General features: G+C 35.9%; 1 protein-coding gene and 1 pseudogene across 1 annotated transcript; both read left to right on the top strand.

Moving 5' to 3' along the window:
• LOC135217615 (coronin-1C-A-like) overlaps positions 1-17,908 on the top strand; it is a 90,993-nt pseudogene that overhangs the window by 35,995 nt on the left and 37,090 nt on the right.
• Positions 5,243-6,076, top strand: LOC135217256 (tigger transposable element-derived protein 1-like). Its single transcript, XM_064252986.1, has one exon. It carries the CDS (start codon positions 5,243-5,245, stop codon positions 6,074-6,076), a length of 834 nt encoding a protein of 277 aa, XP_064109056.1.

Genomic DNA, 17,908 nt, shown 5'->3' with positions numbered 1-17,908 from the left:
TGCAATACTTCGTTGAGAAACTTCTAAATCGTTCCGGTAATCTCAGGAGTCTGTGACGCTCGCCGTAGGCCCCGCCCCCAGAATGCCGTATAAATACGACGGACGAAGTAGGAGGAGGCAGATCATCAGTTAGTCACAGAGTAAGAGATCATCAGTAAGGGCCACAGATCAGATTATCAATGAGAGATCAGCAGCAGAGATTGTCAGAGAGAGATAAGAGAAGAAGGAACCAACGAAGGATCAGAGGAAAAGTCGCTCGAGAGTTGGTTGAATTCTGGTCAAGTCATCTTCAGGAGTGGACGACCGAGTTATTTTGACGTTGAGCAAGACTTCAGAGAAGAAAAGTTCTGCTAGAGGTTTTGGGGAGTTCCTGCCCTTCAAGTATCAAGAGTAGACATTATTTTCTGCAATACGGAGGCAAGAAGGCGTCTAAAATTAGAGTTCTAATTTTGTGAAGCCATCGCTTCGAGTTGCAAAACTGGTCGGCAAGTACTTTCATTACCACACCGTTTCCCCAGTTCATGCATTGTAAGATTTTACCTTTATTATGTAAATAGGAGATACCATTCTGCATTTACCTTTGTTAGTAAGCTGTTAAAAAACCTTATGGTTTGTGTTAGTGTTTTCTTTCTATTTTTGGATCCCCAGTTTCAAATGTTGGTGTTTGAATTCTTTTTGTTTATAATAATATCGAACCTGAAGCGGACCTCTTTTGGTTTGTAACAGTATTGTAAAGTTGTGGTTGTGTGTGTGTGTGTCTGTCTGTCTGGTGTGGGAAAGTTGGATAGGTTGGTTGTGCATTTTGGTGTCTGTGAGTTGGGGATTGGCGACAGTGTTGGTGTTGGCGGTTTGTTGTGCTGGGTTGGAGTTGGCATATGATTTGGTGGTTATTTTCGAGCTGTTGGTGGTTGTTTGCATGGTGATTGGGGTGTTGTTTTTTGGGTTGTAGTGCAGTTTTGGTGTTTGTTTCTTTTGTGTTCTGATTCCTGGTGGTGGTTGTGCCCCAGCTATATCCAGCGGACAGCACAGCACTTACCTAGCCCTGAGTATCTGGAGTCTGGAGTTTTTGAGTACATGTGTTTTGAGAGTTGTTTTTAGCTTGTATTCCCACCATACAGTAATTATTTTCTTTGAATATATCAAACCATTTGTGATATTTGGTAGGTCTTAAGAATAAATCTATGGAATAGCAGAGACTTTTGGATGTACTACTCACTATATTAAAACTTTTAGATTGTCACATTTTTTTTTTACAAGAAAACAGGCATTCCAAGTTCCCATAGAAGTTATGTAAAATATCAACGCACACAGCTTGCAGTTATTTACTTTGAATGTACAATGTTTTATGTTGGGGAGGCCGTATTGAAATCTTGAGTTCATTAATTCATTAATTCATCTTGGTAAGGCAACTGGTACTCTTGTTTACAGTCTGAGTTATTCCAAGAAGATTGATGTCCAGACACTCGTGGAGATATACCAGCATTGATGGCAGAGGAATGGTGGGAAGGAAATTCACGAGATCCTATCTTAATATCGCTTAAAGATAATCCTTTATGCACATGTAATTCAGAGGAGCCTTATACCAGAAAGCATTTTATTGTTGTTGGGGATGAATCAGTTGATCATTTGAATTATTTCTTTTAATTGGTGTAGTGTTGGTTTAACTTTTGCACTTGTTTTTTTAGATTGGAACAAGAGTACTTTTATGTTACGTAAGAGACATAAAAAAGAAAAACCAAAAAGGGGAAAAAATCCATCCTTGAGGCCAAAGTGAAACTATCCCTTTGAGGAGTATTCAGAAGCTATTGATATTATGTAGCCAGAGGTTTACGTTCTCAGTGTAGTATCATGTAGTTTGAAGAAGTGTCAATAATTATCTCTGTATGTTCATAATTTGTATACCTTGTTTGTGCTTAGTTATTTGTAACATGCTCTATGTGGAAATCTTTCAGAAAATGCTCATGAACCATAAAGTCTCAGATCTGTAAGTATCATTAAGGAATAATAGTTCATTGCAGCTACCTGTTTTTTATCGAAAGGTTGTGAATATTGTGAGAAAACTATTTGATATGTATTATTATAGGTAGCGTTTTCCATTTTTAGATGGCATTCAAGCAACGCAGAAGGTTGAACTCGTGGTAACCAAAAAGAAGACAAATATTCTTGACAAGATGCCTCCTACAGGAAAAGTGAAATCAGAAGAGGAGGGCAAGGCTACTGCAGTATCTTCAAAGGCATTAGAGAAAGTCACAGAGGTAGCTAGTCTGTTATGCTTATCCCAGAAATAATAGTTTGCCTTTGTATCTTTTTCACAGCAGAATTGTCTGTATATTAAAATTATTATAACACGGCACCTTAGGAATTTTTCATTTTCAGTGACTCAGGAAGTACAAAAGAAGCCCTTCAAAATTTTTGTCTTAAAAATCCTTGTGTTTAGTAGTTAAAGATTTTATTCCCACAAATACATGAAGGTAGTTATTAGATTCGAAATATGATCGGTCCTAGCTCTTCCAGGCGGCAAAGGAAATATGTGATTAAGGCAGTCAAAGCTGCTATCACAAAGAGGAGTTCAAAGATTTGTTATTATCTCTTAAACCCATCTTTAGTAAATGGCAGGAATTGTGGAATAATGAATCTGACAATGGTAAAACAGATCAGATCAACTGTTAAATGTGGAACTGTGCTGCTGCTGATTCAAAAAAAGAACTCGATATATTGAAGGAATGTTATCGTTCCTAAAAAGAACTCCATATTGAAGTGGTATTATCCTGTCTTTGAATTGTTCACATTTATCTGATCAAGTGTATTTATGTTAAACCAACATGACCCAGTCCCTTGTTATAGAAGAGCAGAACATTTTAGAATTCAGAAATATCTTCAGTGATTGTACAACTTTAAGTGAGCAACATAGTACATCAATCATTGAAAGAAATCTTTGAAAGAAATTTTGTTAAACAAATTATTCTGGCCAGTCCTGTTAGAGTTAAGAATGTTAATAATTCAGTTGCTTGAAATCTAAACTGAGAATGAAATTCCTTGAATATGTATAAGTTCTTCATTCTCTGAATTTTTCAGGTTTGCAAAATTAACAATGATCTTCAGAAGAAAATGGATGAATTGCAGTCGGAAGCGAAGAAATTTAAAGCAGTGTTCCTAAAACAAGAAAACAGTCAGTGGCCTAGAGAACAAACTATTTGAATTCACTGGAATGCCTGTGGCTCCACCTCCAAAGCAGGTTAGTCTCATTAATCGGGTCCTCAACTCTGTGAAGGAATTAATTGTTAATATAATTATCATAGTTTTATTGAATGTTCTGTATTTCTATGCAAAGTATCTCTTAAGATTCTAGTCTCTACTTTTGCCTGACTTCTTTTGATAAAAATAATTTGTTTTTTCATTAACTAAAGATTTTTTAAGTATTTTTTATGTTAAAATTTTCATTTGCTGCTCGTTTTAAGTGTATAATTTTTAAGTTTATAGTTGCAGTATTAGGATCCTATACTAGTCTGTATTTTATTAGATTTTATATCTTCTGTTATGAAGAAGATCACTTTGTAGTTTGGAAGTGACACTTGATCTGTTCATCATACCTACAAGGGTTTTCTAAATTCTTTTAAAAGTAATTGTATATATATATGTGCGATGTGTTTGCATGGCTTGGCAAGCCTCATCCTCCTTTGGCATATAAAAAATAAATTGTTAAGAAATCTATTTTATGTGTTTCGTAGTATTATTTTTTGAGTGTAGTTATAGCTGTAAAAATACAAGATTAAATCTTGCCAGGGATTTTGTATTAATGAGTTGATGAGTGCTCTTATTATACAAGCTAGGTCAAGCTAATTTTAAGAATATTAATATTAGAATGCTTTTTAAGGGGAGTGTACTATCATACATTCAGGCAGTGTGTGCATTTTAGTGAAGAGAGAATGTAATAAAGATGATTGTAAGATGGGCTTGGGTTGCAAGTTAGAAATTGTAATGTACAGTAATCCCTCGCTACTTCGCGCTTCAAGTTTCGTGCCCTCAGTGCATTGCGGAATTTTCAAAAAAATTCATCAAATATTCAAAATTGAGAAAAAGTGGCGCGGGCGCTAGCAGAAGGCAGAGAGAGTACATTAGAACATCAGGTATCAACACGGAAATGGCGCTTAACTCAAAATACACCTCTCTGATTCGCTGGCCATCTCGGCTCTTGAATCTTGCAAGCTGATTGGCCGAGCCGCCGAGACGCGTTAGCCAGCATCCAGCATCCCACCCTGCCGAGCGCCCAGCTAAGGAAGACCGCATTCATTGTTCTCTCGCGCTTGTGTCGCTACTCTTGCCGCATGAAAGTTTTAGCTGTATTTTTGTGCTTTCTTTGTGCAAAATAGTGCTTGTGATGCCCTTGAAAATGGCTCCTAAACGTCCTACACCCTCTACATCCTCGGGTGAACCCAAGAAGAAAAGATAAATGATGAGGGTGAACGAAAAAGTGAAGTTATTGGACATGCTTAAGGCAGGCAGGCAGTAGCTATGCGTCTGTTGCCCGCACGTACGGACTGAATGAGTCAACGGTTCGCTACATAAAAAAAGACTAATTAAAAATCCGTAAAACTGCCTCAATAACGTTCTCCAAGGACACTGAGCGCGTTGTGACTCCTCGTAATAAGAAGATTGTGCAAATGGAGAATGCATTATCAGTGTGGATAACGGACTGTCGGGAAAAAAAGGTTAGTCTCGATACCAACATGATTTGCACAAAAGCCAAAACCCTTTATGATAGCCTCGTTCCTGAAGGGGGATCAAACGAAGATGACGATGATGGTGATGACGACGATGAAGATGATCCTGCCCCACGAGAAAAATGTGGTTTTGTTGCCAGCAAGGGCTGGTTCGAGAAATTCAAGAGGAGGTTTGGCCTTCGCAGTGTTCGTTGTATGGGGAGGCCGCCTCGGCAGACCAAGAGGCAGCTCATCGTTACGTCGAGGACGAGTTCCCGAAATTAATTAATTAGAGGGCGGCTATATCCCGAGCAGGTGTTTAATATGGATGAAACTGGCCTCTTTTGGAAGAGAATGCCGTCCCGGACGTTCCTTTACAAGGACGAAGTGAAGAGGCCAGGGTTCAAGGCCCACAAAGATAGAGTCACTGCTCATGTGCGGGAATGCTGTGGGCTTCATGCTCAAGCCCGGCTTAATTTACAAGTCACTGAATCCTCATGCTTTGAAAAACAAAAACAAAGCCTTGCTGCCGTTTTTACTGGATGAGTAATAAGAAGGCATGGATAAAACTAAAGCCCCACTCTCGACTGGTTCGTGAACTGCGTTATCCCGAGGTGAAGTTATACCTCGCGGAAAATGGGCTGCCCTTTAAGGTCCTCCTCTTGATGGACTGTGCAGGAGGACATGCAACGGACCTGCATTACGATGGGATTCAAGTGGAGTTCCTGCCGCCCAACACCACTTCCCTCATCCAACCAATGGATCAGGGGGTCATTCGGGCCTTCAAGGCCCTCTACACGAGGTCCACGATGGAGGGCCTCATCTCCTCCATCGACGAAGGCGACGATGACTTCAGCCTCAAGAAATATTGGCGGGAGTACAACATTGCGACGTGCCTGGCCAACATTCAGAACGCTCTTAAGGAGATGAAACAGCAAACACTGAATGCAAGTTGGAGAAAATTGTGGCCAGACGTCGTTCATGACTATGAGGGATTTACGCCAGACGAAGTTGTTCACTCCGCCGTAGATAAGGCTGTGAGGCTGGCGCGGTTGGTAGCCAACGAAGGTTTCTCCGACATGACGGCAGAAGACGTCGACTCACTGATCGACTGCCACTCAGAGCCCCTAACCTACGAGGACCTCGTCGAAATGACAAGATCGGCGAGTGAGGAAGAAGAAGAGGCAGCCGACGATGACGAACCTGAGCAACGTGGCCTTACATTGGAAAATCTGCAAGAGCTCTGCAACATGGCACGGGCTATGCAACAAAGGGCGCAAGAAATCGATGACAACATGGTCAGAGCCATCAAATTCAGTAACCGTATTGACGGTGGTTATGGCGTTGTACAAGGGCATTTTTTTTTGCTCAGATGAAAAAACAACAACGTCAACAACTTCCCATCACGATGTGCCTGGTGCGCCAAAAACCTCCTGCAGAAGTGTCGGATACTACTCCTCCTGCTGCCTCTCCGGCTTCCTACCGAGATGCTACATTGCCTCCTGCTGTTTCTCCAGCTCTATCGGAAGCTGCCGTCGGTGATCCACCCGCCTCTAACAACTGACGATGAGGCTTGTCACCTGAGGAGCAGTAAAGCTCTCATTAACCTGTGCAGTATAATCATCTTCATCTTCACCTCCATCTACTGCACAGGTGTTTCATCGTCATTTATCAGATCATCGTCATTGATAGAGATAAGTTATGTTATGTTATAATTAATATACAATTATTATTTACATATACATGTATACGTATAAAAAAAAAATTTATGTATACGTACTACGCATTTAAAAAATAGGGGGGACCCTACTTCGCTGTTTTTCACTTATCGCGGTCGGTTCTGGTCCCCATTAATAGCGATAGGTGAGGGATTACTGTATTCTGCATGCAATTGAGAGGTGTTTGTTGTAGAACTGAATAATCGATAGTGTAAGGTATACTAAAAAATGTTATACACATCGATCGAAACATTTCAATCACACAGGACGTCAAGGCCAACCTAATTCTGAGGTTGCGTGAAGTGCAAGGCAAGGCAAGGCTGAACTAGATTATTGTGTCAAGTGCAACCTGTTATTGTGATTAAAAGAGAAGTACTTGACAAGGATGAAAATGAACTTAGCTTTCTTAGGTAGATTAGGGTATTGCTTTAGTTCCATTTTGGGAATAATTCTTTCAGTTGTTTTGTGTGTGTTTGTGATCAGTGGTTATTACTATATTTTGATTTGATACAGGCAGAGGAGGGATGTTAAATAGGATATTTTGATGGTGCTATATTTTGTAGTCAGCAAAGAGAGCTTTAAATGGAGCTGAAACTGTGTGCTTTTGTGTGAAATGGGTGCTGTGTACTAAATGTATAGGTTTGAAGGTTTCAATGTGTGTGGAAATTTTCCCCCAATTTCCCCATTCCCACTGGACATATGTACGCTTACATTGAAGCTATTAATTAATAGTGCAGCTAACTTATACAGGTATGGGATTTTGGGATCATTTGATGTAAAACATACTTCTCAGAAGTGATACAAAGATAATGTTGCATGTAGAAAACGTGAGATTTTTGGAGTACACACTACAATTGTAAAATGTCTCAACAAAGGCTGGTGATACGATTTGAAAGAGCATAGAGTTGAAATAGTTTCCAGTTTGTGATATGTGCTGGTTGGTCATTTTTTTTTCTTTTGATTAATGATTCAGTGTTGGTTTTAAGGTAATAGTTGCTTGCCTTGTAATTTATTGCTTATTAGCTTGATAATTCCCCTTTTAGGAGCACATTTTGTTTCTGTATATTATAAGCATATATAAAGTGAATTAAATCCAGTTTGATTATTATGTTTCTTAGCTCAAAGGAGAATCAGCTCAAACGTTGTTGAATGCTGAAATAATGGATAGTAAATAAAGATTTACATAAATGCATAATTTCCCCACCAGTGGCCCGGCACCTTGATGTGGTGGTGGGGCTTGTGTGGTGCAAGGATGAACTGGGCTACAGTAGCGGAGTAGTGCCCTACCCTGGCAGGTCTAACCATGCTACACAGGCCAGTTCTGAGCATCCAGACTAAGCTCGGTCCACTTTTGAGCCTTCTCCTATTTTCAATCCTTAACTTCTTCCCCTATCACGAGTGACCATTAGTTGACAACCTTGGACCTACATTGGATTATGGCTCTGACTGCTCCTCTGATTTGATGGAGGGTGAAGAGGACTGACATGTCTCTCCACCCGTAGAATTCGAGTACCTGACGTGCCCGAGCGAGGGGAAAGTCTTATGTCAAACATGCCCCCAGAGCTGGTCTGATCTTGACGGGACTGATGACACCTCAAGTTTCTGGGAGCCATGTGTATAAACCAGGTTGTAGCCTCTAGGGGTGGCTACTAAAAGTCGCAAACACATCCCTCCTTGTTGGGCTCCGTTTTACTGAGGAATGTGGTGGGCGGAGGAATACCTGGCTGAAATAATACAGTACTCGTATCTATGGACGATACATTAGCCCCCATTGTTGACCACCCTGGAATGGACTTGGAAACAGGCTCAGGAAAGTGTAAATAAAGATGTAAACGATATTCTAAGATCCGTACCCAAATCAAAAACATAATAACTATGGAACCATACTTAATGCCACAAAAGGAAATTCCTCCAGTAACAAATGAAAAAAATGAAAATAATAGTTTTCGAAACAGACGACCTAAATACAGAGCAGATCCTACATTGGTACACTTTGACTCATTATTTGGATATGGCACTTGGCCAAAGATACTTAGTTTTTTAAACAGAAACCGACCTGACAGCTGCTAAATTTGAAAATATTTTATTAGCTCAGTACCCAACCAAAGAAATGAATTTAGATCTATAACAAGAAAAGAATGGATAGTAGAAGCTACCACAAACTTCAATCAGAAAAATTATCAAATGCTTAATATATGAATGGGATATGTCACAGTCGAAAGACATGACAAGTTGAACAGCATTGAGGGAACAGTAATGTTACCACCCAATAATGATTGTGATGGGCTACCAGATGAAACATTATTATTGAACTCATTAAAAATTAGATATCCTAATATTGAAAACTTAAAGGTATATGAAATCCCAAATAAAAGACAGCAGGGGAAAAAATTGAGAATAGCTAAAATTAAATTTGAAGGACAGACTCTTCACCTAATATTAAATAGAAGGCCAGAGAAGAGAGGTATTACCCCATGTACCAAAGCCTCTTCAGTGCACAAATTGCGTCTAAATATGGACATACAAAAAAACAAATGTAGAAATGAACCGATTTGTGCATTCTGTGGTTCAGAAGATCATGAAACCACCTGGAACTGTGGTGTTCTAAATGTTGTAATTGTGGACAAGACCATCATGCGAGATCAAAGATATGCCCATTCTACATATACACTGAATTAAAAACTACTAATAAGCAGGTCTGGCATGTCAATTCCAGAAGGAAAGCAAGAATTAAAATCAAGAGGTTTAATGGACCCTGCTAGAAATAAATCATATCGAGACGCTGTAGAGAAAGTAATGCCCAAGAAACATTTTATAATACCTGGAAAAAACAAAAACTAACGAAAAACAAAACTACAAGGTCATCAAACTTAGAAAATAACAAAAAATCTCTTGGAGAATCTAGCTGTACAGTATCAATAAGCAACCCTTATGACGTACTAATGAAAGATGAAGAATTGCCATCTCTAGACAATGGAAATGAAGATCATGCTGAACAAACAAGAAGAAAACGAGAAAGAGAAATAATTTCCCCTCCAAAAACTCTAATTAATACTAATGACATCAAGAAGAAGAAAATGCCTAAAATCAACAGGAAAACATCCCCTAATTTAGATAATAATGATGAAATAAGTCCTTCACCAGTCTTTCCAAGTAAATTTAAAGTAATGAATTCTTCTATAGTTTTTTCAAAGGTAAATCTGAAGAACTAAACCCTTCGCCATCTTTCCAAGAAAATTTAAAAAGACAAATTTCAATCAGTCCAAGGAAGACAAAACGATAATTGTGAATGTCAGCAGTGTATCCAAGAAGGCGTAACACCTCCAACCGAATCTCCCACCATGAACGGTGTGGATGCCATACATGTTTTTTGCAAGATTGCAAAGAACGACACCTTTATATAAAGAAAAATTGATAAACGTGATAAGGAATTTCTTAGCTAGAAAGATAATATCTCAAGCCAGCTAGAATTACATACCAAAGATTGTATGTGTATTAGACACTTGCAATACTATCGTGAGAGTAAAATAGCAGTGTTAGACAATTTCTTAGCCAAACAAGAAGAAATTAAACTTCAAATCACCACTGAATCAGAAGACACAGAAATGTCAAAAACCCGAAAAGAAAATTAAAGCCAATTAAGTGAATAATTACCCATAGTTTAAAAAAAAAAAAAATATATATATATATATATATATATATATATATATATATATATATATAACCAACTATACAAAATAATCTTTTAACTTTCGTTCCATTCAATTATACTATTATCCAATGGAACATAAACGGTCTGAAAACACGAATGCACTTGGGTGAAATACAAAGACTCCTAAAGCAACATGAACCAATGTGCATATGTTTTACAACATGGTTAATAATCCAGTCCCATCTGGCATCCTCCGTTTCAGGAGAAGGCAAGTTAGGAAAACAGCAATATATGTTCATAATCATGTAACCTATGATAAGTTACAGTTAACAATAATTCATTTCAAAATATCTTCAATTCGCCTGCATATGATAAACAAAACTAGCATTTTACTCTGCAGTCTATATAATCAACCTAATGAAAATTATGATATGGCTCAATTATCAAATATTTTATCACAGTTTAATGAGCCAATTCTAGTTTTAGGTGATTTTAATGCTCACCACCCTTTATGGGATGCCAGTACCATCGACGCAGATAGAGCAGGTAAAGGACATAGAAAATCTAATACTTAATTACAACTACTGTTGTTTGAATGAAAATGAAATCCCAACATACTTCTCAAAACTCATGGGACCCTATCATCTGAGACCTGTCTATTTGTTCCGCTTGCGTTTAGTAGACAGATTAGAATGGAATACTCTGGATGACCTATATACCGTGATCACTACCCAATCGTAATCACATGTCTTGAAGATAATCATCAACAATTTGTACCAAAATTAATTTTAAGGGGGCCGGCCGGCTATAATGCCCTTTTTCAAGGACAGGACTTTGATATTCATACCACTTAATAAGGTGACTTGGGACATCTCCAAAACCGCATATGATTTTCGCCTCTGACCTTCAGTTTTGTGACGCCAGGGCGATTTATCCCGAAAATAACCATTTTTCAAAATCTATCTCCTCCCTTGATATTTAATATTAAGACCTGGGATTACTACCATATATAGACCTGATGTAGACCTCCAATCGAATGGAGAGTTTTTTTTCTAAAAGTCATTTTTTTGCAAGATATGAATTTTTCAATATGGTAAAAAATAAACCCTTATCAGGAGAAAAAAAATTTATAAAAAAAACATACGAAAAACAAAAATTGGAAAAAAAGGGCTCTATTTGATTGTTCTATAATGTCTTCCTGAGTTATATACCAAATTTCAATGTTATAGCTTTAAAAACTAAGTGAGAAGATAGATTTTGAAGGTCAATAAGTATAGTTTTGAGATACGGGCGTTCAAAGTTTTCCTTCGTATTTCTATAAAGACAATGTTAATAATAATGATTATTATGAATGTATATTTCTTTTTTGTGTCTTATAACCAAAACTATTTTATTTATCATAATTTAATCATAAATGATGATCCCTTTGCTCATATATCGCAGCCAGGGGCACTGCTTTAGGCAAGATGGGGCACTCCTTCCTACGCAATTCTCTCTCTCCCTTCGCTAAACTCGGCTTATTACAGCGAATTTTCTTCTTCTGTATGTTAGCGAGATGTTTTTCCTGTATTTTCCTCTTTGGCATGATGAAATTCTGTCCGAAACTAAGATAAACAAACGTAAATGCAAGAGAATTCAAGAGGTGAAACTCGAAGGCGTACTCTTTTTTTACAAAGACAATTTAATAAATCATGATTATTATGAATTTCATATTCCATTTGGGTTTTAAAAAAAAAAAACCAAAACTTTGTTATTTATCATGAATGAAGATCTCTTTGCTCAAAGATCGTCGTAGCCTTGCACAGTGTGACGTGTGCTGTCAAGCAAGACGGGGGCGTTACTAAGCAACCCTCCCTCTCTCTTCACTAACTACGCATATATTATGATATTCTGTAATAATACTTGAGCGACTTTTCTTCGTCTGTGTGTTAGCCTAGCGGTTTGTTTTCCTTGTCTTTTCCTCATTGGCATGATGAAATTCTTGCCGAAACCTACATAAACATACGTAAAACGCAGGCGTATGTCAGAGGTGAAATGGAACGTGTAAACTACTGTACGTCTGTAACCGCACTAAATCAGGACTGGACAGTGGACTTGGCCTGAAGTCTCCTTCTCGACTCGGGGAATGTCTACAGATGCCATTTCTCCCAATTTCTTTGACAATAATTATCAAAATTTACGATAATAGAGGAAATATTGCATTTTCTTGTACGGATCAATGTTTTAGGCTTATTGAGTTACGTTAACTAATTACCCTGTAACTACGAAAGTAAGAGGAATTTTGACGAAATATTTCGTATACGTATTCTCAATTGCCATATGAAGCTCCATGAATTTTTTCATGACTTTGCCTTTTTCGCCCTATACCTCCATATATAGGCGTTCCGGCCGGCCCCTTAAAAAAGCTGATTGGGAAAAGTATGATTTAATTACCAAAAAGTTTCCCCTTTCCAAAGTCCCAATCATGATCACAATGAAATTAATAAATATTTTACAGATTTCGTAATTAGTTCTGGAAATAAATTCAATACCAAATGACAACTTGTAAGCCAAAAATAAATCCTGTTCCATGGTGGTCTAGAGAACTTTCAGATATTATCAAACTGAAGCACAAGATGAGTTAGACGATTAGACAGACTAAACCAAAGATATAACAAATTATATAAAAGTAATAGATATCATTGAAAGGGTTAGTATTAATAGCTATGGAAATTGATTATATCAAACCTTTATTGATAAGATATCTGCTCAATTCAGGAAAAAAGTTATTAGGCATAGGAAATCATCTTGGCATAATTACGTCGCAGACTTCTCAGGTGACACTGTTAAACAAATGTGGGATAGATTTAGGAAAATTAATGGCAAATATAGTCGATCACCTAGATCCCCAATATTACATAATGGGAAAAAGTTCATGATTTAAAAGAAATATCAATATAATAGGTCGCCACCTAGAATCAGTAGGCAATAGGCCGTTGGGGGGGGGTGAATTTAGATGAACATTTTCGCATTAGGAAAAGAATGAAGAGAAACATATAATTAATTCGAAACAAGTCAACAATTATACTACAATGTTCCATTTACATTAGAAGAAATTTGATGCTGCGCTAAAAACTTGTAGTAACTGTGCCCCAGGAAAGGATAATATCCTCTTTTGATGCCTTATACATCTGAACATTAAAGCCCAAAGAATATTTATTAAAATAAAATTTATAATCACCTATGGAAAAAAAAAACTACTTCCCAAAGCATGAAACACGCTATTGTAATTCCTATAACCGCCGAACCTGGCAAAGATCCAACATCAGTGAATAATTATAGACCTATATCAATAACTAGTTGTCTTTGTAAACTCATGGAAAAGATGGTAAATAATAGACCTATATCACTAACTAGTTTGTCTTTGTAAACTCATGGAAAAGATGGTAAATAATAGACTTATATGGTATTTAGAGAAAAATAAAGTTTTAGCAGCAACTCAATCTGGAAGTAGGAAAAATCATTCAACATTAAACTCATTAACATCACTAGAAGATCAAATCAAAAGAGGATTTGTACAAAAGAAAGTTACTGTCGCAGTGTTATTCGACATTCAAAAGGCTTATGATACAACATGGAGATATTCAATCTTAAAATCTCTACATGACATAAATCTAAGGGGTGAACTCCCAATTTTTATACGAAATTTCCTAACAGAAAGAACATTCGAAACTAAAATTGAAACTGTATTATCAGAAACATTTGAAATAAAAGAAGGTATCCCACAAGGCAGCGTACTAAGCAGCACATTATTTGCATTAGCAATCAATATATTGTTAAAATGCTTCCAAAAGATGTAAAAACCACAGCTTATATGTTGATGATTTTGCCATTTTTTACACTTCAAACAACCTACGCCACATCCAAAGAATTTTAAATATCTCCATAACTAAAATTGAACAATGGGCATTATCTGTTGGATTTAAATTTTCTGTTGAAAAAACACAAGCAATAACATTTTATAAGGATACCATGAATAACACTCCCCATCCAATTTTATCCAGAAGTTAAATTCTTAGGCTTATATTTTGACAATCATTTGAACTGGAAGGCCCATGTGAAACATACCAAAGCAAAGGCCTTGAAAGCTTTAAATATATTTAAAAAATTAGCCCACACTTCATGGGATGCTGATAGAGAAACTTTATTGAAACTTTATAAGGCTACAGTTCTACCAATATTAGAATATGGCTGTCCAATTTATAGTTCTGCTAGTGAGAAACTCTCAAAATGCTAGACCCAGTGCATCATCTTGGGCTTCGTTTACCCACTGAGCATTCAAATCATCACCAGTCCAATCGTTGATTGTAGAAAGTGGAGATAAATGCCACTATCTTATAGATTCAAAAAGAAAAACAAACGATGTGCAGAGCTTTAAAAATTGTAAATAGTCCAGCAAAAACCAAAGATTTATTTAAAGATCCAGATTGTTTCTGGAATACAAAAATTATCCCATCCTTCCCTGTTAGAGCTAAAAGATTATTTAATGACAATGATCTTTATAATATTAAATTTTACAATTTTAGCAAAATAATGCCCCCATGGTTGATAAGTGCTCCCCAGATATGTAGGAAATTGTGTACAATACCCAATAATAAATTGAATAATCCCCTTGCTATGAGCAATATGCTCTGGAACAATATCAAGATACACAATAATAATCACATATATACTGATGGTTCCAAAGATGATATGGGAGTTGGATTCGCTGTTTACGGAAACAATATAAAGATCCAAGCCTCCTCACAAAGCAAAACATCAGTGTTCACTGCTGAATTACTAGCAATAAAAACAGCATTAACAACTATATCTGAAAACCAGTTTAGTGAAGTAACCATCTTTAGCGATTCACTAAGTTCAATAAATGCAATAAACTCTTATACTCCTAAAAACAAAATTATAAATGAAATTAGACATACATTACATGAAATGAAAAGACAAAAGATATCTGTTACTCTATGTTGGATACCATCTCACATAGGATTAGAAGGCAATGAAAAAGCAGACACCTATGCAAAAGAGGCTAGAACACTCCCAATATCAGCAGAATTATTGCCACTAGAAGATTATATTAGGCACAGCAAGTCGGTTATTAAGAAAAAATGGCAAAATAACTGGGGGGAAAACCATCCTACCAATAAATTAAGAGAAATAAAAGAAACTGTAGACCCGTGGCCATCATCCTATCAGAAAATGCTGCAAGAATTCAGTAATATTGACACGGCTAAGAATTGGTCACCAAACTGACACATGGTTACCTAATGAGTAACCCCCATGCCCCTATACCTATGTGCGAAATATGTAATGTACAAATAACAGTAAAACATATTTTTAAAATCTGTCCAAAATATAAAATCCAAAGAGACATATTATTCAGAAGATATTCTTTTATAGAAATATTATCAGAAAGTGACTATTTTTCACTTTTTAATATTTTAAAATTCCTTAAATTTAATCATTTATACGATAAAATATAATATATATAGTAATTTATAATATATTCCAGATAGTAAATATTTATATTTAAGATAATATATATTCCAGATAACAAATATTTATTTATTTTTAATAATAATTTATACAGATTTTAAATGTCGTGTCTAATCCTTCAGGCCAGCCCTAGGAGAGTTAATATTAACTCAGTGGTCTGGTTAAACTAAAGTAAAAAAAAAAAAAAAAAAAAAAAAAAAAAAAAAAAAATAAAAAAAAAAAAAAAAAAAAAAAAAAATGCATAATTTAGATAGAAGTCTTCCGATTGAGTAGAGTGACTTAGATTGAAGTTCTTGTTGAATAAGAACCTCGGCAATTTTGAATCCATTATGCTCAGGCTTATGACAAATCTACTTGCTATCCATAGGGAATCAGATACTCCACTTGTAAATAAAAATTTCTATGAATAAAATATTTAAGTATATAATGTTGCTTTTATGTTGCCAATATTTAAAACATTAGTGCATGGGAAATGAGGGGATAATGAAGTATCTTACATTGTTATATTTGTTGAACAGATAATGGAAATATAACTTCACTTTTGTTAGATTTTTACTACACTTTTAATTTTAGTATAGCTAGTTAATGGTTAAGAGCAAGTTGTAGGAGTGTCATTAAAGTACAATTTATATTGGTAGTTTATATTGGTTATATAGCAGTATCTTAACTAGTTGTGTGCTAAAAGTATATATTTTAGGGTTGTGTTCAAGCAAAAGTACCGTATAAACTCGCGTATCATGCGACTTTTGAAGCCCTAATTTTGATGGGATTTTAAGGGGGTCGCATCTTACAAGAGATATAAAATTTGAGTATGATAAAATAGAAACATAATGGATATGCATCTTTTCCATGGATCTTTTAAAAAGTTGTTTTACTTCACTGCATCCAATAATATTATACGCATTTTCATATTACTATTTGTTTGTATTATAAAGTACAAACATGGCAATCATGTTTTGGTTTGAAAATCAGCTGAGGCCAATTGCGAGTTTGTTTTGCTGTGTTGAACTCAAATCAGAGCGACTTTCTTGTTTCTAGTTAGTGCAAATGAATCTCAAGATACTCTATTTATTTGAGACAAGGTTATTTTACGCTATACAAAGTGTTTTCAAGTGGAAATATCACTTAAAAAGTATTGTTTATTAACAAAATTTCGTTATTTTTTTTTTTAGTAGATGGTGCTGAGGCCATGTTTATTGCGTAAACAAAAATCAACAGATTCCGTTTGATATTTTCACTTTATCACATCAGAATAGCAAGAGCTTTACGTATTTATCATTTATTGGAGTGAAAACAGTAAGATGTGTTCTCTCCATGCCTAATAGTTTTGATTAAAACATTTGTCTCATTTTATTTATGGTCGAGTTTGAAGGTACTATACCGAAGTTTGCGAGTTTCATCCATATAGTACTATTATCGTGCATTGGCAACAAAGATATAACTCCAGTAAACTTATGCCATCAAACACAACCATAGATAAAATTGAGAGAAAATTATTTTAATCAAAACTTCAGGTCTTGAAAGAACCCATTTTACTGTTGTTTTCACGCCGATAAAAGATAAGTAACGTAACGGTAAAGGTTCGTACTATGATGAAATGAAGTGAAAATAGCGAACGGAATCACGTAATATTTTTACACAATAAACATGCCCACCATGCAGTCTGTTAACAAAAAAAAACACCCATGTTCATGAGATGTATTTAATTCATATTTCGACTTAAAAACACGTAGTAAAATGGCAAATTACCCTGTCTTATATAAGTAAAGTATCTAGATATTTTATGCTAACTAGAAGAAAGGCAATTCGCTCCAAATTGAGTTAAATACGGAGAAATAATCTCGTATTGGCCATCAGCTAATTTCTAATCCAAAACACTTACTGCTTTGATAGTATTTTATGAAATAATAATATGAGAATACATACAATATTATTGGATACTGTATTGTATAACTTTTTAAAAGAATCAAAGAAATTATGCATATTCATTGTGTTTTTATTTCATAAATATACTAGCCGTCAACAGCCTGACATCGCTCAATTAGGTATGCCGATGTCGGTCCGAATCCGATTCCTGTTTCATGTCCATTTTTTTCTACTGATATGTCATAGTCAGAATGCATTGAACCTCCAGAATTTTCAGCGACTCATGAAGTGCTGTTGATGCTATAAACAAGTAAGTACAAGTCTACAGATTACCTTTTACAAGAAATCCAAATAAAGCTGCACCAACTTATTCAATCAGGACTATTAATAAAAATATGTTGGATTCCAGCACACGTGGGAATTGAAGGAAACGAAAAAGCAGA

This window comes from Macrobrachium nipponense, chromosome 7 (genome assembly GCF_015104395.2).
Source record: "Macrobrachium nipponense isolate FS-2020 chromosome 7, ASM1510439v2, whole genome shotgun sequence".
Lineage (NCBI taxonomy): Eukaryota > Metazoa > Arthropoda > Malacostraca > Decapoda > Palaemonidae > Macrobrachium > Macrobrachium nipponense.
The sequence above is the reverse complement of the archived record's forward strand: the minus strand, read 5'-3'. Positions and strand labels throughout refer to the sequence as shown.